General features: G+C 50.9%; 1 protein-coding gene and 1 non-coding gene across 4 annotated transcripts in view; both read left to right on the top strand.

Moving 5' to 3' along the window:
• MTUS2 (microtubule associated scaffold protein 2) overlaps window positions 1-26,447 on the top strand; it is a 566,588-nt gene that overhangs the window by 533,654 nt on the left and 6,487 nt on the right. For all 3 annotated transcript variants that reach the window (XM_060637454.3, XM_060637455.3, XM_060637457.3), the window contains 5 exons: window positions 10,072-10,286; window positions 17,325-17,430; window positions 19,746-19,819; window positions 24,080-24,178; window positions 25,308-25,427. In XM_060637454.3, the coding sequence (XP_060493437.3) occupies window positions 10,072-10,286; window positions 17,325-17,430; window positions 19,746-19,819; window positions 24,080-24,178; window positions 25,308-25,427 (614 nt within the window). The remainder of the gene's footprint in view (window positions 1-10,071; window positions 10,287-17,324; window positions 17,431-19,745; window positions 19,820-24,079; window positions 24,179-25,307; window positions 25,428-26,447) is intronic.
• Window positions 7,670-7,754, top strand: TRNAR-UCG (transfer RNA arginine (anticodon UCG)). Its single transcript has one exon. It is a non-coding gene; the product is annotated as a tRNA-Arg (tRNA).

Raw genomic sequence — 26,447 nt, 5'->3', positions numbered from 1 at the left:
GGGAGAAAAACACATCTGTCAAACTGCCCCTGCTTTGCTGGGAGAGACTTAATAACTAGAGTCTATCCTAAGGTCTCAGGCTTCTAACACCTCAACACTTTAATAAAATAGATCACAGCATAGGAACCAATGCCATACAGAGGACCATCATCAATCACTAAGTGGGTTTGTCAAAATTCAGGAGTCCCGAGTTTTGTGTTTTTCAACAACATCAGGGAAAGCCCTTCCTGAGTACCATGGACCAGAGGAGAATCCCCCCATAGCATCTGTGAACTGTGAACCCTCATATGTGTATAAATTCACGTGTGAGTTCAGTAGAGGTTTGTTCGGTGCCTAATGCGTAGCATTTCTCCCCAGTGGAACTCCTAACTCTATGTTCCCGTTTCCTTAAATGGCAGACCCCCCCCCACGCCCCGCCGTTGCTCAGACCAGTATCCTGAGTCATGCTTCCTGACTTCCTTCCTCTCCCTCCTCCAATCCACGAGCGCGTCAAGGTGGCTTTGCTTCCCAAATACAGCTCACATCCATCGTTCCTCAGCCTATTATAGCCTTAGTCCCAGGCACCATGAGGTTTGCCTGGGCTCCAAATACATCCTCCTCACTGCTGTTCTTGTCCTGCCTCTTGCTTCCTACAGTCTGTCGTCCATGCAGCCGCCAGAGGGATCTTGCAAAAGCTTACTTCGCTCTTGTTATCCCCTGTTTGGTACTATCTGGACATCCCCCTGTACCAGAGTAGAACCCTAACTCCTCCCCAGGGACCGTGGGCCCTAAGTGAGCTGACCCCATCTGTCTCTTGAACTTCACCTTCCCCCATGCTCTCCGTCACAGACACTCGAACCCTGCGGCAGTCTTTCTGTTCCTTCTGTGCTCCGAAAGGGTCCAGGCTCAGGACCTTTGCACTGGCGGTGCCTTCTGCATGCGACTCCCTCCCTCCAGCTCTCTATGCACTGCTCTTTCTCATCATTCACTGCTGTTTGGGTGCTGTCTTCCTAAAGGGACCTCCCTTGTCCATCGCAGCTCAAACTAACCTGCCCTTTCCCTGGTCCTTTGCCAGCATGGCCCTTCTTCCACTTCTCTGCAGCTATTGGAAGAAAGCTTTAGCTCTCTAAAGTTCTATGTAAAAGTCTTGCTCATTTGTTTGCCCCCCATGACAGTGTGTCTTGTCCACAGTGTGTCTACTTCCGGGTGTGGCAAACGGCAGGTGCTCAGTAAGTTCCGTTACTGCCTCTTGACTGTGGGTCTGCCTGTGGACAGGATTCTATCCCCCGGGTGAGGGACACAGACAGGTCAAGAGATGTACTGCAATTCAAAACAGTGAGTGCTTGAAGGGTGCAATGCCAGGGGCTTGCCTTACAGCCCAGATCTTACAACCCTGGCCCCCCGGGGAGGCCCCCTCCAGAGGGACAGCGGGAATGGGGAGGCACCGGCCAGGGCTCCAGCGCCTGCTCTGTGTGGCCTGGCCCACTCACACGGTGGCCTTGGATCCGGTCCTTGACCTTTCTCAGCCCCCGCCTGGTCCCTTGCAAATGGAGATCAGGCTCCTACCAGAACCTACCCAGGTGGGGCAGGTGCATCAGGTGGTTGGCACCTAGGAGGCACTCCGTAACTGCACAAACGCCTATTTTGTCCCCAGGCCCTGGAGATGCTGCCGTACCTGCAGAGATGACAGGGGACCCAGGACTCTCTCCCTTGTCTCCTTCTCTCTCATTTCTACTCAGTACCTGAACCCTTCACATTCCGTTTCCAGCCCCGCCTTTTCTTTCTCCATGATATTTTCATCAAAAGGAAGATCTTAGAGAGAAACCGAGGGCAGGGCTGTGGAGGACAGTGTGGCCAAATCCCAGGCACCATGTTTGTGGACGGACCCTGTTTGCCTCCTGCTTGTCACGGTGATCTGACAAGTGTGGACAAAGGCAGTTGCCACCGAAGGGCATTTTTCAGGCATTATAGCTCCCCCTGGCGGGCACTGGTTTGTTACAGAATCACTGCCATTAAAAACCAACAACAACAAAAAACAAAAACTTCCTAGCCTAACGATGCTCAGAAACTTTAACCCCCTGTAACTGCCCTCCTGGGGATTTATCCCGGTGAAAAAATCAAAATAGTGTACGGGTGACGTGAACCAAATTTCCAGCAATAAGGGCGTGTAAATTATGGTACATCAACATGAGAATCTGAGGTAGCCATAAAAATGTTGAGCACAAAGACAAGGAAAGCGCCTAACAGAATACGAAGAATCCACACCAGTGCAACAGCTATGAAGCGATCATGCAGTTGAAAATTTCATCTTTCCTGTGTAGCGAGAGGATGGGCAATTTTTCAGTTTTTTCCTTGGAAGTTATTATGTCCGTTTAATTATTCCCCACCTTCTGTGTGACTGTGGGCTCTCCCTCCATCTATACGTAACGATAGTGACTACGTTAGTTTCCTAGGCAGTGACCAAGGCCTGTAGGCTGAGTGGCTCAAACAACCGAGATCAATTTTCTCACAGCTGTGGAGGCTAGCAGGCCAAGTTCAAGGTGTTGGCAGAGTCGGTTCCTTCTGAGGCCCCTGCCCTCTTGGCTTCCCCTGTCACATCATCTTCTTTCCATAGGCGTCTGTGTCCTATGAAGACACCAGTCATATTAGATTAGCGCCAGCCCTAATGACATCGTTGTAACCGAATTACCTCTGTAAATATCCTGTCTCCAAACATGGCCACATCCTGAGGTCCTGGGGGGTTAACACTTCAACATATGAATTCGGTGACTATTATAATAGGAGCACTTATTTATATAGAGCATTGCCTCTTTATATTTAGATGATTTTACAAATTGTTCTAACGAAAGCACTCCTTATGATGCAAAAGGCAGTATCCTATTTTCCCTTAAGCTTTTCTCATGATCTACAGAGCCAGTGCCGTAACTACACGTTTGCTCCCTCTTTGGCAAACCAGTAAAAGTTGTAACGAGTCCAATGACGTTCGGGGCAATTATTTAAAGAAAATTGATCTTGGGGAGGCCGCGTGGCTCAGTCGGTTAAGCGTCTGACTCTTGATTTCCGCTCAGGTCATGATCTCACAGTCATGGGATCGAGCCCCACGTTGAGCGCCACGTTGGACGTGGAGTCTGCTTAAGATTTTCTCTCTCCCTCTCTGCCCCTCCCCACTCACACGTGCACGAGCGCTCTCGCTCTCTCTCTCTCTCTCTCTCTCTTGCAAAAAAATAAAAATAAAAACTGATCTTCCTCACTGAGTTTTTCCCCTCTCGGTGGATTTATGAACTGTGGAAAAGATGATGCTCGTTTTACAAATGGTTCCACGGCAATTTTACTCTGCCAGTGTCCCGGAGATCACCATATCTTCATGTGTTACGCTCATAGGTTGATAGATGGGTATCTGTGTATTATGTATGTCTCAGGATGTGCTAAATTCAGCTTTAATAATATAGTATATACGTACACACCACTATATATATTCTTACATACATATGTTCAATTAGTTAAAGCTGCACAACAGACTCTAATCCTGCTTTTGCTTTCAAACTATTGCTTCATGAATTACAAGCGTTACATGTTCTTGGCCAACCAAAATCCTGATATTTTTGAAATTATTTTCTTATCCTCCTAGGTTCTATGGATTGATTATTATGGTGTTTGCGTCTCGCTCTAAAGTACCAACTGCTTCCACACGAATAGTAAGAAGGAAGGAAGGAGAGTGAGATTCCAGATGTTGTCTAAGGCTGCTAAATTAGCCGGCATTCATCTGTCTGCAGAATGCCCGAATAGGTACATTTTTGAAGATTTACCAGAAGAGAGAGGCTATTTATTTCTTTAGAGACTCCATTATTGGAGCTGTCCCCCTTGGGGCCCCAGCTGTACCTCCGAGTAAATTATCTTCTGCAGGCCTGGGCCTTACAACATGGAGGCATGGAAAGAACAGAAGTCTCACCTCTTGTATGTGATAACAACCAGGAATTTGGGGATTGGAGCTGTGAAAAAAAAAAAAAAATTACCTTGCCACTTTATAGACAGCAAAACCGAGGCCTTTACAGCTCATTTATTTAAGGCAACAGTGCAGGTCAGGGACAGCCCTGGGATGAAAACAATCGTTTCTGAGCCCCCAGGCAGATTGCCAGGCCCGTGAATCATCCTGTCACTAATATAAATGAAATAGCAAGTAAGATCAGAGTCTTGTCAGTTCTGACCACTGGATACCATAACCTTTTCAAACCCCGTCTTTTCGTTAATTATGATAGTAATTTTTTCAACATTTTTTTAACTCTTAAAACATGCAAACACAGGGGCGCCTGGGTGGCTCAGTCGGTTGAGCTTCCGACTTCGGCTCAGGTCATGATCTCGCGGTGTGTGAGTTCGAGCCCCGCATCGGGCTCTGTGCTGACAGCTCGGAGCCTGGAGTCTGCTTCCGAATCTGTGTCTTCCTCTCTCTCTTGCTCCTCCCCCGCTCATGCTCTGTCTCTCTCTCTCTCTGTCAAAAATAAATAAACATCTAAAAAAAAACCACGCAAACACATCATAAAGCTGTTTATTAAATGCATATTGGACAGTGAGTCCTATGATTAAGCACACAACCTCCCGAGGGAAGAGAGGTGGAAATATAGATACAGTTTCATTACAAGTAGGATTACACTCTCACATTATTTCTGCATCTTGCCTTTGTTTGTTTGTTTAACAACACGTTGCAGATATCCTTCCGTAATGGCACAAAACGATTTACCTTATCTTTTTGCTGGTTACCTATACCCCACTGTTCATGCGTATCGGATTTATCACTTATCTAACTAGCCCACACTTCCTCCTAAGGCAAATCACGTGGTGGAAATCTTCCTTGATCAACTTCTTTTCTGCACTTGTGAAATTGTTGGGTTCAAAGACGTGCTCTATTTAATTTCTTTTTTCCAGCGTAACTAAGGGGCTTCTGTTTCTTTTTAAAAAATTTTTAAGTGTATTTCTTTTGAGAGAGAGAGAAAGTGCAAGTGGGGGAGGCACAGAGAGAAAGGAAGAGGGAGAGAATCCCAAGCCAGCTCTGCAGTGCCAGCATGGAGCCCAGAGCGGGGCTCAAACTCATGAACTGTGAGATCATGACCTCAGCCAAAGCCGGACATTTAACCGAGGGACCCACTCAGGCACCCCTCCTTTTATTTATTTCTTTACTTTTTGATATGTTTCATTCCGTCGACACAATCTGTAGAGTCAACTTACTGCCTTGATTTTCTGGAATTAATGATACTGATATGACTATGTAATATATAAACTTTTTCTCAAAGAAAGTAGTACTTTATCAAGGCCAAAATACATGATTAGCATTTCTTATTATTTTCATTTGAGTTTTATATGCTCAATCTATCTCTAGTTAAGAAGTGGTGAAAATGGTGAAGTTCTATTATATTCCACATGTATCCGGGTATGTGTGTATGTGTGTATAGGACAGCATAGTGGTGGGGTTTTCATTTTCATTTTATTTTGCCAGCATATATCCTCATTATTGTTATAAAGAGTGTTCAAATCAGAGTATGACCTTTCCTTCTATAAAGACATCTACATTTATCCTCTAAGGTGTTTTCCCTGCCATAATATATATATATATATATATATATATATATATATATATATATTTTTTTTTTTTTTTTTTTTTTGAGAGAGAGAGAGAGAGAGAGACAGGGGAGGGGCAGAGAGAGAGAGAGAGAGAGAGAATCCCAAGCGGACTCTGCACTGTCAGCACAGAGCCCGACGCGGGGCTTGAACCCAGGAACTGTGAGATCATGACCTGAGCCAAAACCAAGAGTTGGATGCTTAATGGACCGAGCAACACAGGCACCCCATGTTATATTTTAATTTTTTCCCTTTTTTTGTAAAAACTTTATCAAGATATAATTTTCATACCACACAGTTCAGCATGTAAAGTGTATAATTCAGTGGTTTTGGTACAGAGTTGTGCACCTGTCACCACGGTCTATTTAGAACACTTTTATCACCCCAAAAAGAAATGCCGTGTTCTTTAGCTGTCACCCCTGAATGCTCCTGTCCCTCTCATGTAAAGCTGAAAGCTATGTTCGCCCTCCAAAACGGCTAATCGATTATATTCCCACGAATGGTCCTTTGGGTGCCATTTTTCTCATACCCATCCTGTGTTATCAAAATATTTCACCTTTCTCAGCCTCATAGATGAAAAATTGCATTTTACTTTGGTGTGCACGTATTTAATCCTGAATGGCGCTGGCCATCTATTTATATATTTTTTTTGGTCATTTGGATCACCTACGTGTGCCCTGCTCTGTAGACCTACTTTAAATACAAGCAGCGTATGGTCATTGCCTCATTTGACCTCATCCACGGGTGCGTGGTACCTGGGGCAAAGACCACCGTGAAGTCAGTTCATCCAAATTACAGAAACAAGAGAAGCCTCCAGAGAGGCCTCGTGCACCCGGACACCCACCCTGGGGCTCATTACTGGGGGGCTCCCCGGGCGTTAGGTAAAATTATTGCCCCTCTGCTTGCCTCAGTTTGACTTTGTCTCAATCTACCAGCTGCTAACTCTTATTAAATGCACATTCCATGGTCTTCGTCCTGTGCTATTAAAATCCAGTCACCCCGGGTAAACCTGTCGTTATATACGCACCTCTTACCTAGCCTGTGGATCCTGATAGCTTTTTTCACCAGCTACAGTCCCCGGTGAGACCCCTAACAACTTTTCCCTGGCTGGAGGGTCTTTGGGAAAAGCTAGAGCTTTGCTAAAGCCAGGGAGCCAGACCTTGTGGGCGCAGGCATTGTCCCACTGTTGCTGAGCCCCTGTGGCTGTTAGTTACTGTCACATTCAGGGACCGTCGCCTCCAGTGAACCCTCGACCTTTTTCCACCACAACCTCACTGCCAGGCACCAGAAAGCCTCGCACTGAGTCTACTATTCATTTTCGTATTTATCAGCAAGCAGTCAAAGGCCATCTTCCTACCCGGTGGTCAGCCCAGTGCACCCCCAGCAATCTGTCCCTTAGGTAAACCTCACCTAAAAGATATACTCACAGCAGATGTGACAACAATACTCAGGGGCATCGCCAGCATATTTGACACTCTAGATGGGCCATTTGGAGTACGGCCTCCTGTAGAATCACTTGCAACGTAACCTTGCGATAATCAGTAATAAGCATTCTTTCCCTGACTCACTACGTAAACACTTTAAAAAGAAATTTCGTTTTAAAGATGATCCACATTATTAATATTCGCGAAGAACACAGTGCCACTTCTGTGCTATTTCTGCCAAACACGCGTGACCCAAATCTAGTAGTGAGAAATCCTCAGACAAACCAGATGGAGAGACATTCTACAAAAGAAGTGGCCTTTCGTCTTTAAAAGTGTCAAGGTCCTGAAAGACCAGAACAGACCAAGGAGTTCCCCAGACGGAAGGAGAGTAAGGAGACCATACAGCTAAATGTAACTCGTGTTTTACACCCAGATCCTTTTTTTCTGGAAAGGGTTATTAGTGGGACAGTTGGTGAAATTTAAATGGGTCTGAGCATTGGATAACACTATCAGATCTGTGTTGATGTCCCGATTTTAGTGATTCTATTGTGGTTATGGAGGAGAATATCCTGTTTGTAGGAAATATACATTAAGGAATTCAGGGTTGGTAACAGCAGGTCAGTGTCTTACTTTCAAATGGTTCAGCAGGAAGGGGCGCCTGGGTGGCTCAGTCGGTTGAGCGTCTGACTTCGGCTCAGGTCATGATCTCAGGGTTTGTGGGTTCAAGCCCCGCCTCAGGCTCTGTGCTGGCAGCTTGGAGCCTGCTTTGGATTCTGTGTCTCCCTCTCTCTCTCTCTGCCCCTCCCCCACTCATTCTCTCTCTCCCTCTCTCTCTCTCAAAAATAAATAAAATATTTTTTAAAACTTTAAAATAAACTTCAAATGGTTCAGCAGGAAAAAGTCATTTATATAATAATGTATAATAACTTGTACTGTACAGCCAAGTTTTGTCTGTAATTTTTTTTTAAATACAAAAACTATTTTTAAAAACCTCAACAGTGAGGCACCTGAGTGGCTCAGTTAGTTAAGCGTCCGACTTCAGCCCAGGTCATGATCTCACGGTTCGTGAGTTTGAGCCCCACGTCAGGCTCTGTGCTGACAGCTCGGAGCCTGGAGCCTGCTTCGGATTCTGTGTCTCCCTCTCTCTCTGCCCCTCCCCTGCTCATGCTGTGTCCCTCTCTGTCTCTCAAAAATAAATAAACGTTCAAAACAAAATGAAAAAAAAAAAAAAACAAACAAACAAACCTCCACAGTAATTGTAGCAATTGTTTAGAACTTAGGCCAACAAAAGACTTTTTTGAGGAGGATTATTTTTCGCAGGCATTCTTCAGAATTGCTGGCATAAGGTGACAAAAAGGAGAAGGCTTTCAAAGTTGATTCGGTTATTGCTTTTAAATTCTCTAAGACAGCTTACACGATGGCACCCACCGACCTACCCTTGGTATACCCTGATCACGTTGGTAAATCCCGCAGACAGCCTCTCCAGATTGCGCACTGGAACCCTCCATCAGATGGTGGGATGTGGGAAAACACTAGAACAGGAAGGCCATGGGGACGGTGTTAGGCTGCGGGGCTGGCCAGATTCTTACACGTGGTTTACACAGGACAATGTGCCTATGTGACCTCCAGCCAACCGCCACTCATTTTACCAAGGAAAACACGTTTTGAAACATCTCCGTGCTAGGGGCACCTGGGTGGCTCCTTTGGTTAAGCATCTGACTCTCGGTTCCAGTTCAGGTCATGATCTCGTGGTCTTGTGAGTTTAAGCCCTGCGTCCGGCTCTGCTTGGGATCCTCTCTCTCTGCCCCTCCCCAACTTGTGCTCACTCTCTGTTTCAAAAAAATAAATAAACATCTCTATGCTAATTAAATAATTTTTTAAGAGCCAAATGCGACAAAGAAGCCCTTGAATGAGCCGCCTTGTCAGGGGGGGAGGGACTTCTGATTCGGGCGTTTTCAAATGCTGTGTGACCAACCTTGGGTGTATATTCCTGATCCTAACCCACCCTCCCAGTTAACCAGCACACATACCCACTCACTCAGTTACAAAGTAAATGGCAGTGTTTCCCCAGCTTGCAGCGCAGAGCGGAGAGCACGGTCGCACCCAGTCTTTGTGGAAGGCACATGGGGTGCACGTGCACCCTGGCATCTGTGTGCACGAGCTGGGTGTTAGCGACTCCACTTGAACTGACCATGGTGGGTTGTCCAGGTGTTTTCTCCTTCTTGGAAGCCGTTCGTAGTCGAGGCAGCCGTCTTTAAAATGGAAGCAGTCACGCCTGCCTGCAGCCCGGAGGAGGCATAGACGCTAAGCCAGAGCGGCTGCAGGGGCAGCCCATGCAGAGGGGTTCTGAGCGGTTAGTCCCTCCGGTGGAGAAGAATGGTGTCCGTGAAACTGCGTCACTGTCCCCACCTCGATCTTGCCTTGAGATAGTCCCATCGGGCAATGCGGCCTGGAGGGAACAGCCTTCAGGATCCGTGTCCTCCCTCGCCCCTGCCCTCACCCCACCGCCCCCTTCCCATCCTGTCCTGTCTCCAGCCCCCAGGTACACCCTGGTCCCAAACATTGATGGGCAGGAGAGTCGCCTGGGACCTTGTGAAAAGTTGACATCCTGAGCCCCTCCCCCTCGGGGTTCTAATCCACTCAGGGTGCGCCTAGCAAAATGCCCAATATTTTGAGGGTGCACCTAGCACTTTGAACAAATGCCCAATGTTTTGATGCCTCGGGTCCACGGACCCTCAGAGGAAGCCGGCTCTAGTGCGGGAACCCGGGGCTTGCGGTCGGAAAGCCCAGGTTTGCCTCCGCAGCTCTGTCTCCGCACCCCGAAGGCCCTCGGGTAAGTCACCAGAGCTCCCCGGGGCTCACGTTCGACCTCAACCCCCAGGGTTTGGGGCAAGGATCCAGCGGGGTAGGAGGCGAAGCGCTTTGCAAACCGCGGAGCTCTGCAGACGTTGACCTCGGTGATCCGCTCGGCGGGTATTAAAGACCCTCGGGGTCGATCCTTTTGGGTGCCCCCGAACCAGCTGTCACAAAGATGTCATTCTCCCCCCCTCCGCACCAGCCTTCAACGCGGCCAAGTGTGAGAAACTACAAAAGGAGAAGGAGGACCTGGAGTGGAGGTTTGAGGAGCAGGTGCGCGAGCTGGGCTGGCGGCAGCAGGCGGAGCTCCAGGACCTGGAGGAGAGGCTGCAGGTGCAGTTCCAGGCGGAGGCCATGCGCCTGCAGGAGGGGCACCACGCCCAGCTGCTGCGGATCAAGTGTCAGCACCAGGAGCAGGTCAGTGTCTCGGGCTCGGGGCTCTGGCTGTGCTGTTGGGACCCGCAGGTGGAAGGTGGAGGGGAGCCGGCGCTGCCCCCCCGCGAGAAGTCCCGCTCCGTAGGTGAGCTTCCCTGCGCGGTTCACCCTCCGACCTCGTTTCGTCCTGCCGTCCTCTCTCTCCCTCTCCTCCGGCCGCCCTGGCCTCCCTCTCCCTTCTTCTCAGGCGGGCTCCCCCCGCTCCGGGCGCTGGCGCACTTGCTGTGCCCTCTGCCTGGAATGGTCTCCCTCTGGACCTTCCGTGGCTCCCTCTTTCCGTCTCAGCCAGATTTTCCTCCAGTCGCTTTCTCAGTGAGGCCTTGCCTTGTCTAAAATTCCAGCCCCTTCCCACCCCCCCCCCCCACCTACACACTCTTCGTGTCCCCTCCTTGCTCTAGGGTTCCCTCAGCGCTTATCACTGTCGAACATACTAATTTTCCTCGGGTCTTCTCTTTCTCATCTGCGTATTCCGCGAGGGCAGCGATAATCACAAGCAGACGCACGTCCAGCCCTCGTGAGGCTCCAGGGACTGCTCTTAACCCTCTACCTCTACTAACTCATTTAGTCCTCACACCGGCCCTCCGAGGTGGGTCCCATTATCGTCCCCATCTTACGGGTGAGAAAACCGAGACCCAGAGGCCACAGAGCTGGTCACAGAAAAGCCAGGGTGGAACCCGGTCTGGCTCCAGAGTGCGTGCTCTCCAGCGCGAAATTAGAATTGTCTTCCAGGCCGCTTAGGCAGCGGTAGATGTCTGCCTGACCGTGCCTGCCCTCCGCGCACCTGCTGAATGAAGGCATGAATCCCGCTGGTTAACCTCAGCCCAGCCGTCTTATCAGAGAGGGCAGTGCATCCCGGAGCAACTAGAGAGGATTCCCAGGGTTGTGCTGCCCCCCCGTCCCAGCCACTGCCCTCCCCTCCCCGCTCCCAGGGCTGCCTTTCATGCAAGGAGACGGGGGTCCGCTGTGCTTCTGGGAGCACCTGCACAGCCCCATTCTTGGCTCTTCTTTCCAAGTCCCCAAGGCTCTGATGCCCCAATGCCCACCTTCTAACGGGTGTGTTATTTCACGTCGTCTGCTTGTGACATCCCAAAAGCAAACTGGCATTTGTGAAGAGCGCTCTTTCAATCTCGGGCGAGCGCTGAGTGGCCCTCCATTATTGCGAACGTTCATGATCATGAACATTCAGGCTGCCCTCCTCGGACTGCTTCCAAATAAACATCCTGGATGGTGGCGGTCCCCGGGGGCTTGGGAACTCAGGAGGCACCAGGCCCAAGTCAGAGTAATGATAAGTACTGTTGTTGTCCTTTAGACTCTCCTCTTGGACAACACTTTATTCAGCTTCTCAGGTTAGCATTCTCCTTTTCTAGAGGCCTGTGGAAACCGGACACACCTGCCTGCTTGCGGTGCTGTAGACCTTGAGATCAGGAAACAGAATAGCTTACAGCTAGAGTTACCCTGCTGCTGCTAAGATTAGAAACTGAGCCCCAGCGTCTTTCCTCCTAAGCTTGCAGAGCAGAGCTCCCGTGAGTCGACGTTTGTACCTGCTGTAGCCTTACCGATCTCCCGGCCCCTCAATACGTCTCAAACGTGTGCAGATATCAACTAGTTCTGTGCCTCTGTGTGGGCTGCTCATTCCCACTTTTACGCAGGGTGCCTTTTCCTCCATATCCACTAAAAGACTTCTGGTCTGAAGATCTGTGGTCACCAGCAGGAGAAGGTGCTTGGAGGGAGCCCTCTGAGCAAAAGCTCGTGTTGGGGTGTGATGAATGGAAACCACGGAGCACAAGCCACAGCCTAGCGGGCCCGTCCACCAGCAGGGCGCCACCTGGGGCCTCACTCGAGTGTCACTGGTGCAGAGACACATGCCGGGAGATGTGCTCTCGCCTGGCTTCTAAGCTGGGACATAGCAGCCTTGTAGAGATTTTATGCTGGGAATTACTGGAAAGAAAGAAAGGCCCTGACTTTCCCACTTGAGGACGAGTTACGTAAGCTACCTATGTGTATTTAAGAAGTGCTCTGTCTTATGAAGGCTCTGAGTTCTGTCCTTGATCCTTCAGAATAAACAGCTAGTGATTCATTTACTTATTCATCTAGGCAGAGGATATTTAGCGAATGCCACGGTCCGCAAGGCATTATGGCAGGCCACCACGAGAGATGCCAAGATGTGGGAGGTGTGGATTTACTCCCTCAGGTTACAGATCAGGAAAGTCCCGACAGAAGTGCCCGAGAAGCTGTAATACTGGGTGAGAAGTAGGAGGATGTGTTGAGGAATTTAGATTACTTCCAGCTGTGAAGATAAGGGAACGCTTTATGGGGAAATGGCGTCTCGAGACTTCCTGTGTGAGCAAACCCTGCCTATGAAATTCCACTGGTGGGGGGGGGGATGGGTGGTGATTTAAATCTGTGAATGATTCGGGTCCCCTATTCTGCTACTGCATATTCCTTCCCCAGCAGAGAGCAATGCAGGCGGCGAGGAAGAAGGCGAAACGCGCCTCAGTCCTGTGATTCCAATTTCCGGACAGAAAAAACGCTCATGTGTTCAGGGCAGGGCGAGAGTCAAGTGTATAAGTGCGACAGATTTAGATGGTCCACTCCCCGCCTCAGTTACCCGTGCGGGAATCTCCACGCTCTGTGGGTCTTCCTTATCAGGGACGATTGCGTTTGGCAGGGCTATCTCCACAGGTAGCGGCATCTCTGGGCTTCTGGAGCCTTCAAAATCAAGCTAGCCCATCTGCCTTCTCCTCGTGCCCCCGTGCCCCACGGCGGGCAGGGGGGAGGCGGCGTCAGCTTTGACGTGCGGGGTTTTCAGAGGCTTTACTCAGGTCGGGAGCTCACTGTTAAGGCAGGCCGACCTCTCAGTTCACCGCAGGGTCTCCCGTAGGACACATCCAGCCCTTCCGTCACCTGGAGGGGCAAAGACTGTCCCTGCCTACACATGGGAATCACGTGGGACGACTTGGGACAAAACACACCTCATCGTCCTTGGCCCACGTGAACTGAATCAGAATTGCTGAGTGGGTCCTGCCACGGGGTGGTTTGTGAAGGCTCCCCGGGGCCCAGCACCGCACGTGTCCTGGGACGTGCAGGGCCCTGTCCTGCGGTCTCTGCTTCGGGGCACGAGCAGAGGGCATGGCCTTACCCCTTGGCTTTCTTCTGTGACTTCAAGACACGGCACGACTTTTACTTTTCACGTGGGACTGAAAGGTGTTTCATTAACATCACCTCTCATTCTGTTATGTGTGGCCAGCTACACATTAACAGAAGCCAGCTTGCCAGAGCTTTCCCGAAGCACGCAAAACCGATTTTCACTGTAAACACACGTGATTTTCCCCTTTCCGCCCCAGACGTAGTTCCTTCTTTGCCCAGCTTGCAGCCGTCCTCTCTGGGCTGCCTGTGGCTGTCGCCCAAGGATACTTCGCCACACAGTCCGGTGTTCAGGGATCGGATTTGTGACCGTGGACCCCCTTGCTCCAAGACCCTTTGGCAGTCTGTCTTACTCCCTGACCCGGCCCGGAAGTCTCGAGTCCGGGGCCGCTGGCTCCTACCTGCGTTATGGGCTGCGCTCCACAAAGGGGGAGCAGAGCCCTCCTCGAGGAGCAGTGGTGCTCGCCCTTTGGAGTTTCCGCCCGCTCCGTCTCGTGTCCAGGACATGCCTTCCGCCCTTTCCCGAAGAAATCATCCTCATAGGCTTGCTGGCAGGCTCAGCGTCCCCACGCTTAATCAGAACGTACAGAGGCCGCTTTGTCCATCATCTTGCATTATGTCTCTTTGGTCCTGCTCGGCAGGCATTCAGCTCCCATCAGCGGAAAGTACACTCTCCCTAATCAGACAGAATGAGGTCCCCGGGGGCCCTCTGTTCTTCCAGCACCAGAGCCCCCACACGCCGGGGGGGTGGTGGAACCGGGAAGATAGGGGCTTCTGTGAACAGGTGCCCACGTGCTGAGCTGCAGAGGGACAGAGGCGCACCCGTGAACGTGAGGCTGCCCTGAGTCGATGCCCAGGACACTGTGGCAGCGATGGAAGGGAAGGGAAGGAGGGGGCTCCTCGTTACCTAGGGAGGAACATTAAGAGAGCCCTGGAGAACAGTAAACATGGCATTTCTGCATGACGGCGACTGTTGGACGGACACGATGACAGACGCCCCTGTGGCACAGCCCTCAGCCCCCTCTCCCTGGAGAAGGGAGGAGGGCGGTCCAGCAGCGGTTCAAGGGGGCCCTACCCCGGGGTTCTAAAAGGAGAAGAAGGATGCCTCACCCAGCCCAAGTGTGCCGTGGGCTGTCTAGTTTAGCGCCTTTTGCCTCTGACTGGGCGGCCGGTGCGTGAAAGGAGCTTGCGTTTCCCTCGGTTCAGCTGGGCTGAACCTGCTCACGTGCCTTGAGAAGTTTTCGCATCTTCTCAGGCTGAGAGCCCCTACTGGCTCCTTGGGACCGTGAGCCCGTGCTCCAGAAGGCAGCCAGCAGCCGTGGGAAATGTCACAGGGATTAATATGACAAGAGGGAGGATGCCAAAAGTGGGCAGCCCCTCCCTCGTATTCTTCAAAACCCATAAAGACACACAGAAACCTAAATTACTGAAGAGTAAGGATTACTGTGCCCACATTTGGGCTCAATGGCTCTCCTTGGGTTCTTTCAAGACCTACTGGGCTTTCCTCTCATTGCATATGGGCTTTCAGAGTCAGGGACTTACTAATTCATTCGTAAAAGCACCTCTGAGGGGCCGTAGCAGTTAGATCATGCCCTTCCACCGTTCCTAACATGTTGGGGGCAGTGTTTTATCACCACTAAGTCAAAGACCTGCCTTCCACCTGACCAGAGGGCCATGTATCTGGCCACACACATAATGTAGCATTGCCAGTCAGGGCACATCCCCCTCCAGGGATGCATGGGACTCTTCTGGAAGTCAGCCCTTCCATCCATCTCTCTTTCCTGAAACGACCCATGGCAGTTTCTGGAAGAGCCCGATACATTTGAATCATACCAAGGTCTGATGAAAGATTTTTCTTTATACCGAAGCGGGTCACATCACTCCAAATAATGTGTGGGTACTTGTTTCTACAGTGTGCTATGGGCTTCACTGACATCAGTAATAAAGCAGAAAGAAAAGATATTTCCATTTTTTTTTTTAAAGTCAGGGATTTATTTTTCCAAGAGACTAAAAGGCTTTGGACAATGATGCCATAAAAACCTCATATAAACAGGAATTGGACAATTAAACACTGTGGTAATCAGCCTTTGTGCTGATTGGCTTCAGAGCTCTGAGCCTTAAGGAAAATATCGTTTAACCAAGAATGGCCAGTAAATAAAAGAGAATCGTTGCACACCATGTCCGTTTTCCTATGATAAGGCAGCTTTCCTCACACAGCGGAGTTCACTGTTGGTTTTGCCAGAGATATTTCTTTTCCAGCGGATGAAGTTTTCATTTTCCGCAGGAGAGAGAAGTCAGGCAAATTCTCCTATGCGATTATCGTATCCAGAACAGGAATCGGTCTCATTTAAAACTAAAAATACTCCAATGCCTCCACTTCACGAGTGGGCTTCCTTTCTTGTGCAGAACCCTTCCTCCCTTCAGATCAGAGGTCGGCTTGTGAATTATCCGCAGACACATGAGGGACCTAGACTCCCCTCTAAGCGGGTGGCTGAATATGACTGGCTAGAAGCAACATATTCGCCACTGGTCCACCGAAGAGCTTTAGGACCCGGGCCCATTTCCCGGTCCAGTGTTTTTCAAATGCCAGGTTTTGACACAGTAGGTTGTGAAATGAATTTAGTGGTTTGCAACTGGCATTTTGGAACACAAAGTAAGGCAGAAATGTTAAAGCCGGATTATTGCAAATAGGAAGAGAACGTGCTGTTTTGTGGAACTTTGGTTTCGCGGGTGCACACGCCCATGCGTGATGTAACACACTGTGGTGTTTTCTACCGGTGGGTCACGGACCAAGAATTTAGAAGAAGGTTCTCCTGGTGTGCTACTAGGAGGAGAGGCGGGGTTTTTTTGCAATCGCTCCTGAAAGCCATGTATTTGACGTTAAAGCAACAGCCACACCAATAACAAACACAGTAAACGTGTGGGGAGTGCTGGGTTGCAGCGATCGGGAAGGGTGAAAATAAGAATCCTGAACCAGCTGCACCGCCCGTGATTACGTTCTGGAAATGGGCCTTCAGCCAGAGAAACCGGAGCAGCTGCACGTTGCCTGGGCGGGAGGCCCAGGTGGTAATCTGGAGGGCACGGTTACGGGGAAGCAGGTGCAGCGAGCACGCACAGATCTGCCGGCCTGCCTCGGTGCCGGTGACAGGATCCCGACGCATTTGCTGCGGTCTTGCTGGGGGAGGCGACACGGTGTGTTGGAGAGAGTTTCGCCTGTGGCGTCGGACGGACCTGCGCCGACTGCCGGCTCTGCCGTTTACGAGCCCTTGGCAAAACACTTCAGACCTCCCTAAGCCTCGGTCTCCTTGTCTGTTAAATGGGCGTGAAAATACCTGGTTCGTGATGCTGCTGTGAGAGCCAAGTGCAGTAACCAATAGCAGGTGCGTTAATAGAGGTCGGTTCACTTAACGTACCTTGTGCCTTCACGCTCCCGCCTGTCACTGGGCAACAGAGAACAGAGCATCCAGTAGAGGACCCTCTTCTTTTCCTTAGGCACCATTACCTCATAGTGATTGGCGAAGGGGGAGGAATGGGAGGAGGAAGGGGATGGGCCGGAAGCCAGGCCCAGGGCAGTGAAGAGATGACTCGGGCAGCCGTCCGCCATCTTCCTGCGGACAGCCGGTCTGTGGCAGTGACTCCCCTGTGACCTCCCCCGATTCCGGGACTGCCACGTCATCACCAGACCCTGGCTCTCCTGCCTCGGCACAAGGCCGAGATAGCCGTCATCTCGGCAGAATGACCTGTCCTTGGCGTTTCGGGCCACGGACCTTTCCAGTTGGGATTCCACCTCTGTCCTCCAGGCAGCAAGGACACTGCTGCCACAACCCCCCCCCCCGCCCCCACTCTGTGTGTAACCATAGCCGTGGCCTCCTTCAGGTAGAAGACATCACGGCCAGCCATGAGGCTGCTGTCCTGGAGATGGAGAATAACCACACAGTAGCCATCGCGATCCTGCAGGATGACCACCACCACAAGGTCCAAGGTAGCTACCGGCCGCCATATGTGCGGCCCTTCGGGGTGGGTCGTGTGAGCCCAACCTTTCCTGCCATCCTTCTCCTCGTGCTCCTCTTCCCATTTTCCCTTCCTTTCCTTCCGGTCCGTCTTCCGTGTCGCTTCCTGTGGCAAGAAGAGCTAGAAATCCAGGATCCATCCAGGTAACCACTTCGTTCCTCAGAAGCAGCCCCCCCTCAGCCCTGCCTGGATACGAGAACCCTAGGGAGCCGTCCCAGGGGCTCACGCCCAGCCCGGGTCCCAGCTGGGGCTCCTCGGTGGCTGCTCTGGGGTGCTGCTGCTGGCCGTCGCGATGGCTCAGAGCTCCTGAGATGGTTCTGATGGGGTCTCGAATCTTGAGAAGCACTATTCCCAAGTACGCCTGGAAATCCTGGGCTTTACCTTGTCTCGTCGCCTCTCAACACAAAATGGCAAGCCGCCGTAGGTCCGTGCACTTGCCCACGTTTGTGGTGTGCTCAGGGCCACAGCAGCGCCCCTGTGGATCTGCGTCTCCACACCTCATAGCCACGCACCGTATGCCCCGTGGGCTAAACAGAGTTCCAGACGGTGGGATTTCTTTCTACACTTTTGTAACTTGAATGATCTTCCAATACGTAGAGGTTTTTGTGGGTCATAACAACAGTAACAACATTTACTCATTACTGCCAGGATTTTGACTTTGCCAAGGAACCTTTTTTTTGACGTGCGTGTACATTAATATTTACAACTTCTTTTTCGATTTCAACCCCCCTCCCTTTTTTTCTCCTAGTCCGCTGACTGTGAAAAGTGTATTAAAAACAATGAAATGTAATACATAGGTTAATGAATTTTAAGAATTTGAAAGTTAAACATTAGAGTTTAAACTTTTTTTAATTTTTAAAAAATATTTATTTATTTTGAGGGAGAGAGGGAGAGAGAGAGAGAGCAAGGGGTGGGGGGGAGAGGGAGAGAGAGAATCCCAAGCAGGCTCTATGCTGTCAGCATGGAACCCCACGTGGGGCCCAATCTCATGAACCATGAGATCGTGACCTGAGCCAAAATCAAGAGTGGGATGCTTAACGGACTGAGCCACCCAGGCGCCCCTTAAAATTATTTAAGGCTATTGGGTTGCCTTTTGTTCCTGTATTTTCATAAAAAATAGACCTGGTAGGTTTTTGTGATGAATGAAATCTCACTTAGACACCATATCCAAGACCTTTGAATTATATATAAATGTGGAGGCAATGTAAATGTATTTAATGATAGCCAAAAATGCATTACTATGGTCAGGATGATACTTTCAATGACTATTAAAACTAATCATGTAGACAGAGCCAGGTAGACCAGAAGGCCACATGGCTTTATATCAATGAAATCAGCACAGACTTTTTCCCCCCCCAAATGCAAATTTCAGCTATAAACAACTAGATTTCTTAGAGGCTTTCGCCATCATTACTTAAAAGATTTGGGTCAATGGAAACCACAAAGTCTTTCCTAATTGCAGCTCATGCCAGCCCGAATGATAATTGCTGGCCTCCAGTGCTCTCCTGTTCTGAGCATGTGCTCCTGGCTGATTAATGAGACCTTTCCTCACTGCAGTTCTAACATGAAAACAAATTGCTTGTGTGGCCAGAATGAGATGCGCTTCACCCAGCTAATAAGATTCTTTCCATCTGGAGGAAAATAGAATCCATTCACTTAATAACTCTTACATGACATCTCTTTCTGCCTAACTTGCAAATTATTACCAGAATGACACTTTTCACGGGACAGAATTGTTCCATACTGTCTGACAGGAACCAGTCCAATTAGTCCTAACTTCTGTCTGAGCTTCTTAATGTTGAATCTTTGCTCAAGCAAATCCTAGAGATCGGTGGTTTCCAGAGTATGGCCCAGGAAAGCTTGGAGAATCAATGAGTACTGTGCGTGGAGAATCCAACTTGGCCAGGGTGGTGGTAAAGCAGGTTGTAGGAATCGTGTGTGTGTGTGTGTGTGTGTGTGTGTGTGTGTGTGTTTCATGCGCACGTGCGTTTATGGTGCATGTGTGCACGCACGTGTATGGGGACGTGTGTTCACGAGCACGACTGTGCTGTTTGCTTCCCTCGCTCGTTTCTTTGCTCTTTCCCTCTTTGTCTTTCTTTGTCCTATTCCCCTGCTCCTTCTTTCACTGTCTTCTAAATGGGACTGCATATCGTTTCAAAATAATGGAGAAGTCTGTTTAGGCTTCAGCCTGCTATATACCAGTGTCCCTTATTTACCTGAGTCTGTCGGGGTCTTGTTTGATCTTTTTCAAGAGACCACATTAACTGTTTGACCTCTTCTCTCCAGAACTGATGTCTGCCCATGAGCTTGAAAAGAAAGAATTGGAAGAAAATTTTGAAAAGCTGCGGCTGTCATTACAGGTTAATATTCATTCTCTTAAAGGTGCATTTGTTCTTAAAGTTTATTTGTTTTGAGAAAGAGAGTGTGAGGGAGTAAGGGGAGGGACAGAGAGAGAGAGAGAGAGAGAGAGAGAGAATCCCAAACAGGCTCCACGCTGTCAGCGCAGATCTCATGAACCGTGAGATCATGACGTGAGCTGAAGTCAAGAGTCGGACCCTTAACCAGCTGAGCCACCCGGGTGCCCCAGTATTCATTCTCTTCACTCTGGTCTCACGATGATGGCGGTGTCATTATGCCTGTCCACAGACATTTATTTAGCACCTACTGTGTACAGGATCCTGTGCTAAGCATCGGGATGTAGAAGTAAATGAGACATATGCCCTGCCCTTTGGGAAGTCACTGTCCCCTCAGACAGCTGTGACCCGAACAGTGACAGACAACACAAAAGGTAAATACTTACGCCCAGTGAATACTACCATTAGTGAGCGCCACAGAAGTTCTGAGATGATGGTCCCCACTTGCCATGGTCTGACCTGAGCTGTGTCTGAGGAGGAGGGAGTGCTTGAGGACGGTATTCCAGGCAGTGGGAATGGGGTGACGGTATCCCGTTGTGAAGGATAGATGTCATAGGACATGTTCTGGGAATTATCGAAGGGACTTTAATCAGCTGGAAGTGTGTGAGATGAAAAGAACCTTCTTTGCCTTCCACCACCAACCCGCAGAAAGTGTGGGTCTCCGAGGCCAGGGAGCCGCCTGGCTTCCTGCTGACCTCTGCGGGAGAATGAAGGGTCTCCCAGACTACGTGCATCTCCCTCTTGCCTTCTAGAGACCCAGGCCACCCCCGGCCCTAGGGCAGAGCTGCCTGGGAAGCGGGGGTGAGGTCGGTGGCCCTGCTTCCCTTCCCAACCATCACAACCAGATTACTCGTTAAATATTAGGGACGCTCACGTGGGGAAATTGTGGGAGGTGATTACCAAAACCGCAACACAAAGGTGGGGATTTTGCTTCCTTGATGGCGCGCTTTCCCCTGGCAGTGTTCATTGACCAGAGCCTGCCCCCCAAGAAGAGCACCCAGGATTGTGCAGCTAGCCAGTCTCACAACTACTGAGCATTCTGTTCAGAAGTTAAAATGGGAAACCGCCTGCTGCAAGCCGACCCCCGACTCATCGATCCATCGATGGTCGCCTGCGCGGTCGTCACACGGCTTATCCTCGGCACGTGAACCCCAGACTGCCTTCGGGTACCCCGCATCCCACACCATCAGGTGCACGCCCCCTAAGGTGCACAAACCAGGACCATACTGTGATGTAACAAAAACCCCATCCAGTCCACAACCAAAAAGAATTGAGAGTTTAGTTTCATATGTGGGTCCTCACGCTGCTGCTGACATTAAACCGTCATGAATTACGCGTATTTTACTTGTGATTCTCCATGGGCAGATTTCATTTGGGCTGGAGATTATTTGGTGCAAAGAGGATGGAATTGTCGAGACTCCCTTTTTGGGCTACTGGTGGCTAGAGAAACAGGTCTGGGGCAAGAGATTGGAGCTTTCAGTTTAAATCCCCACTGTACCCCCTCTTACTAGCTTTGAAATTGTGGACAGTTACATGAGCTCTGTAAACCTTACTTTCCTCATCTGTAAAATGGGGATGATAACGGGACCTCCCCCAAGGTGTGAGCAGATTAAGGGAAATGATGTATGTAAAGTGTCTAACATGAGGTGGGTTCAAGGTAAATGGTAAAAAGTAGCAGCTATTAGGGGCGCCCGGGTGGCTTAGTCAGTTGAGTGTCTGACTTCGGCTCAGGTCACGATCTCACAGTTTGTGAGTTCGAGTCCCGCGTCGGTCTCTGTGCCGACAGCTCGGAGCCTGGAGCCTGCTTCGGATTCTGTGTCTCCCTCTCCTTCTCATGCTCTGTCTCTCAAAAATAAATAAGCATTAAAAAAAATAAAATACAAAAACAATAGTGGCTATTGCTATTATAATAGTTTAAAGCATTGCTGCATTTACTGTTATTATTATCATGCCATTGGTTAACTCCTGAGTGGCCCGTGCTGGGCCAGGTCACCAGCTGGGCCTTTCTGCCTCTTAGCTGGACAAAAAGGAGCGAACCCAAGTTGAAAGATAGTCCGTTCTGTCTGATTGCTGTGGCACCGTTGTGTGCCTGGCGATCTGTTTTTTTTTGTTTTTTTTTTTTTTGTTTTTTTTTTTAATTTTTTTTTTTCAACGTTTTGTATTTATTTTTGGGACAGAGAGAGACAGAGCATGAACAGGGGAGGGGCAGAGAGAGAGGGAGACACAGAATCGGAAACAGGCTCCAGGCTCCGAGCCATCAGCCCAGAGCCTGACGCGGGGCTTGAACTCACGGACCGCGAGATCGTGACCTGGCTGAAGTCGGACGCTTAACCGACTGCGCCACCCAGGCGCCCCCTGGCGATCTGTTTTGAGTAATGGTGAAGAAGGCAGAAAATACACAGTTTGACATTTTAGATCTATCCTAAGTGGCGTTTGCCTGATGCGTCTTTTCACGGTTTTGTTTTTTTAACGGAGGGGGAGAGACTTGAAAGAAATGCTTCCTCCGACAGCGTGGACGGGTTTGGGATAGGAGCCACGTAGCGGTACATTTTTAGAGTCATGTTCTAGAAGGTGACCGTGCTGCCCAATGGCTGTGTGCCAGGGCCCAGCCAGGTTTGCCCGGGGCTGTGATCTCCACTCACCAGCTCCTGTGGGTACAGACTCCCACTGATAACTATATTGCTCGAATGTACCAGCATTTGCATTTAATGGTACCGTGGGGGCTTTTATGCCTTAAAAATGAAATTGGAAATAACTGGAAACCAAAAAAAAACAAAAAACAAAAAAAGGAAAAGGAAGCCACCAAAGATGGTTTATAAAACAGGGTCCTCTGGCGAAATGAAGAAAGCAGTCAAGCCAGCGTTTCATACGTTACGGTATTTTCATGTGGAATTATATCATTTACGATACCTAGCTCTTCGTATCAGTGGGGTGAGGTCACTTCTCATGCTGGCAGAGTTCCTGGGGAGACCCTAGTCCCTGTGTTTTAATGTTACAGAAGTGGCGTCACTGGGCAGAGTATCTTGGGACACGCTGCGTGGACGAGGCCCCGTCGCTCACTGCGCTGGGGCACCGCGAGAAAGCCCACTGCCCTGCACCCTTTGCTCGCCTGCCGTGCTCAGGCTGGGGTTGCAAGCGAGGTTGAGTGTAGTCGCATCTGCCCTGACAGCCGGGGGCCGGGAGCCTTGGTCCAGCCAGGGAGAGGCTCTCCACAGGGGAAAAGACTCCGCCCACACAGCAGCCCACGCCAGGGACGTGCAATCCGGCCCTGAGGCCCAGGAAGGCCAAGGGGAGGAGGCCAGAAGTGAGCAGAGCAGGAGAGGGGGCTGGCCAGTGGAGGCACCGCTGGTGGGAGAGCTGGAACGAAAGGCGGGGCTGGAGGGGACAGTGAGATCTGAGTGAGCCGGGAGACAAGAGAGGCCGTTCGGAAGATGCACGGACACTGTGTAAAGTCCGTGCTTCATCTTGATGCCAGTGGGGTTTTACACGGAGGGGGTGACGGGGTCGGGTTTGTGCTTTCGAAGGCTCCCCCTGACTCCACGTTGAGGGCAGAAGGGTCCTACCCCAGACGCCAGGTGCAGGAAAGGGCCAAGCGCATGGCTGAACTTCAGGGAGAGGGACCAGGAGAGCTTGCGGACCCCAGGAACATCACGCGGGTGGAACTGGTGGGACTCGAGCCTTGACCCCGAAATTAGTGCATTTGGTGGTGGGAAGAGGGGTCTCAGGCAGACGGTGAAGGTCAAGGATGGTTCAATGGTGTAGAAACGAGGGCAGCTCTCCGTTGAGGTAGGTATCTTGTTCTTCCTAAAGTCAGGGACTAGATGCCTCCCTCTGGCGGTAGTTTGCCTCTGTGATACTAAATCAGATCATTGAATCAGATATTAAGTAATTAATAATAGTTTAATGATGAATTCAGATATTAAATCACGAAATGCCTCCCGCCAGCAGGCTCCTTATTTGGGGACGAGGGGCAGTGTTCTCATCTTGGGAGGTGCTCGGAGTCAGGCTGCCGGCCCCCAAGTTCTCCCCCGGGGTCGGGACCCTTCATGTGCAGCATGGGTGCCACGTGACCCCCTCTTACCACGTGGGACAGGCAATCCAAGCGGCCTCCACCTCGCGGCCCGGCGGGGTGGCCGTTGCCTCACGGCTTCCCCGGGCCGCAGTGCCTGCGGCGGACCAAGCTGGCCTTCTTGTCATGCCTTGCAGGACCAGGTACACATGCTGACCTTCCAGAGCCAGTCTCTGCGGGACCGGGCCAGACGCTTTGAGGAGGCCCTGAGGAAGAACACCGAAGAGCAGCTGGAGGTAGTCATACCCTCCCCCCTCCCCCCGCCGACCCGGCCTTGTGGCTCCCACAGGCCCCCCCCCCCCGCCAGGAGTCACCTCTGCAGTCTCCCCCGGTGACAGGGCCTCTGTGTCGATCCACTGCTGGAGCGACAGCTGGCCAGGACACGTCCCCGTCAACGCCTCTCTCCTGACACAGGGGACGGCCGTGGGGTTCTCCGTTGGCATGATTTTTTTGCCAGATTCCACTCCCCAGCCACTGTCCCTGAGCTGGGCTCCACCCCGCCTGGGAGCTCTCCGCACCCCCCCCCCCCCGCCCCCCGGCTGGGACCCACCCCTCCACTCGTTCGCCCCCAGGTGTCCTTTAGGCCCGCACAGGAGGTACCCCCGATGGCTGCGTTGGTAACTTGAGGGGAGTTTTTTCCAGAAAAGCTGGCAAAACTCCTTCCCTCTGATGGAGGGTCGCCAGATAACATACATGACGCCCAGTGTAGTGTGAATTATAAATAAGTGAATTTTTTTTTAGCATAAATACATCCCATGTGATACTGACACTTTAAAAAAAAAAAAAAAAAAAAGGCGGTGTATCTGGAATTCAACCTTAACTCAATGTCCGGTATTTTGTTGTTGAGTTATTACCTCTTGGCAACCTTACTCTAGCATTTGTTTTTCTGAAACGCCTTTTCTGCTTTCAGAACCACTTTGCTGACTTCCTATGCAAGAATCCCTCCCTCACACACACCCCCAACTCCCCGTGGACACAGGGGAGACCTGTGACTCCTGACCTGTCTGCTGAATGAAGTGGTCTGGGCCAATGTTAAAAGTCAATGTCGAGTTTGCTCTTTTTCCTCCATGAGCTCCCTTTGGGGGATGGGCTGGCAGCCTCCAGCCATCCCAGCCTCCGGGCTGGTCAGTGGATGATGGCCTTACCTCTCTCATTCCCCGGGGAGCTGGGTCTCTCGTTGCATTTCCAGGGGGAGAGCAGCGGGCGTCTGTATCAGGCAAGGCCGTGAATGCGCCCATGCTGACACTCCGGGGCCTCCTGGGAAGCTTGTTATGGAAGGCCAGATTTAACCGGGTTCACGGCACCGGTGCATACTGGGCAGTGCTGGGACCGCCGGTGACCGGCTCTCGCTCTCTGCCGCTGTAGATTGCACTGGCTCCCTATCAGCACTTGGAAGAAGACATGAAGAGTTTGAAGCAGGTATTAGAGATGAAGAATCAGCAAATACACCAGCAGGAAAAGAAGATCATTGAGCTAGAAAAACTGGTGAGTCAGCCTGCGTCCTTGGGAGAGTTCCAGTCACCTGAATGGTATGCCTTACTGGCATCGTGGATTCACAGCCTGCAGACGGTGGGCCCTTCCCTGTCCATTGCTTACACCTGAGCAGAAATGCCACGGTTGGTCTCCAGGCCTTTCTTAGGAAGCCAGGAGTTTCTTTTATTTAATATATATGTGTGTGTGTGTGTGTGTGTGTGTGTGTGTGTGTGTGTATGTATATGTACATATGTATATGTAAATATGTATTTTTTTTTTGAGGGGGCGGGCAGGGGCAGAGAGAGAGGGGAACAGAGAATCCAAAGCAGGCTCTGTGCTGATAGCGGTGAGCCCGACTTGGGGCTCAAACTCACAAACCGCGAGATCATATACCTTGAGCCGAAGTCGGGACGCTCAACCGTCCGAGCCACCCAGGCGCCCCTGGGAAGCCGGGAGTTCTAATAAGGGAACTGAAGCGGCTTCATCCTGTGCAACTGGGAGTCCTCCTGATGGCCTGTCTCCAGCCCCCCATCCGGCCTTCCTGCCCTGGGGGAGTGCTGCTTCCTCCCTCCTCCCTGGGGGGATGGGTGGCCACACTGAGCAGAGCACTTTCCATATGTTGGTTCTTCCACCCACTGGAGCGACCCACTGGAGCGGGTGTTGTCAGGAGCCTCATTTCACAGACGTATATGCAGACGTATAGGAAGGGGGTGTATCTCACCCAGAGCCCGTAAGTGGCCCGCCCGGGCGGGAGCCCTGACCCCAGGGCTCCCGTCCCTGCCCTCCCGGCCCTCTGCCTCCCCCTTCAGCCCGGTTGCCATGGAACTGGCAAAGGGGCCCGCTGGAGTAACAGAGCGCCCCAGAGCTCACTCCCCTCCCCTGCAGGCACAAGGGTCATACAAGGGCTGGAGCTGGAGACGGTCGTCAGAGTCACTAAGCAGAGCAGCGTGCTTCCAAGGAGACACCGTCTGGAGGTGGAGGTTGGCCTCGGGGTCTCAGATCGCTGTTCTTCCTTTTTGATTGCTATATTCA

The sequence above is a fragment of the Panthera onca genome, chromosome A1 (genome assembly GCF_046562875.1).
Source record: "Panthera onca isolate mPanOnc1 chromosome A1, mPanOnc1 haplotype 2, whole genome shotgun sequence".
Classification (NCBI taxonomy): Eukaryota; Metazoa; Chordata; class Mammalia; order Carnivora; family Felidae; genus Panthera; species Panthera onca.
Note: the sequence above shows the minus strand (reverse complement) of the source record. Positions and strands in the feature narration are given on the sequence as shown.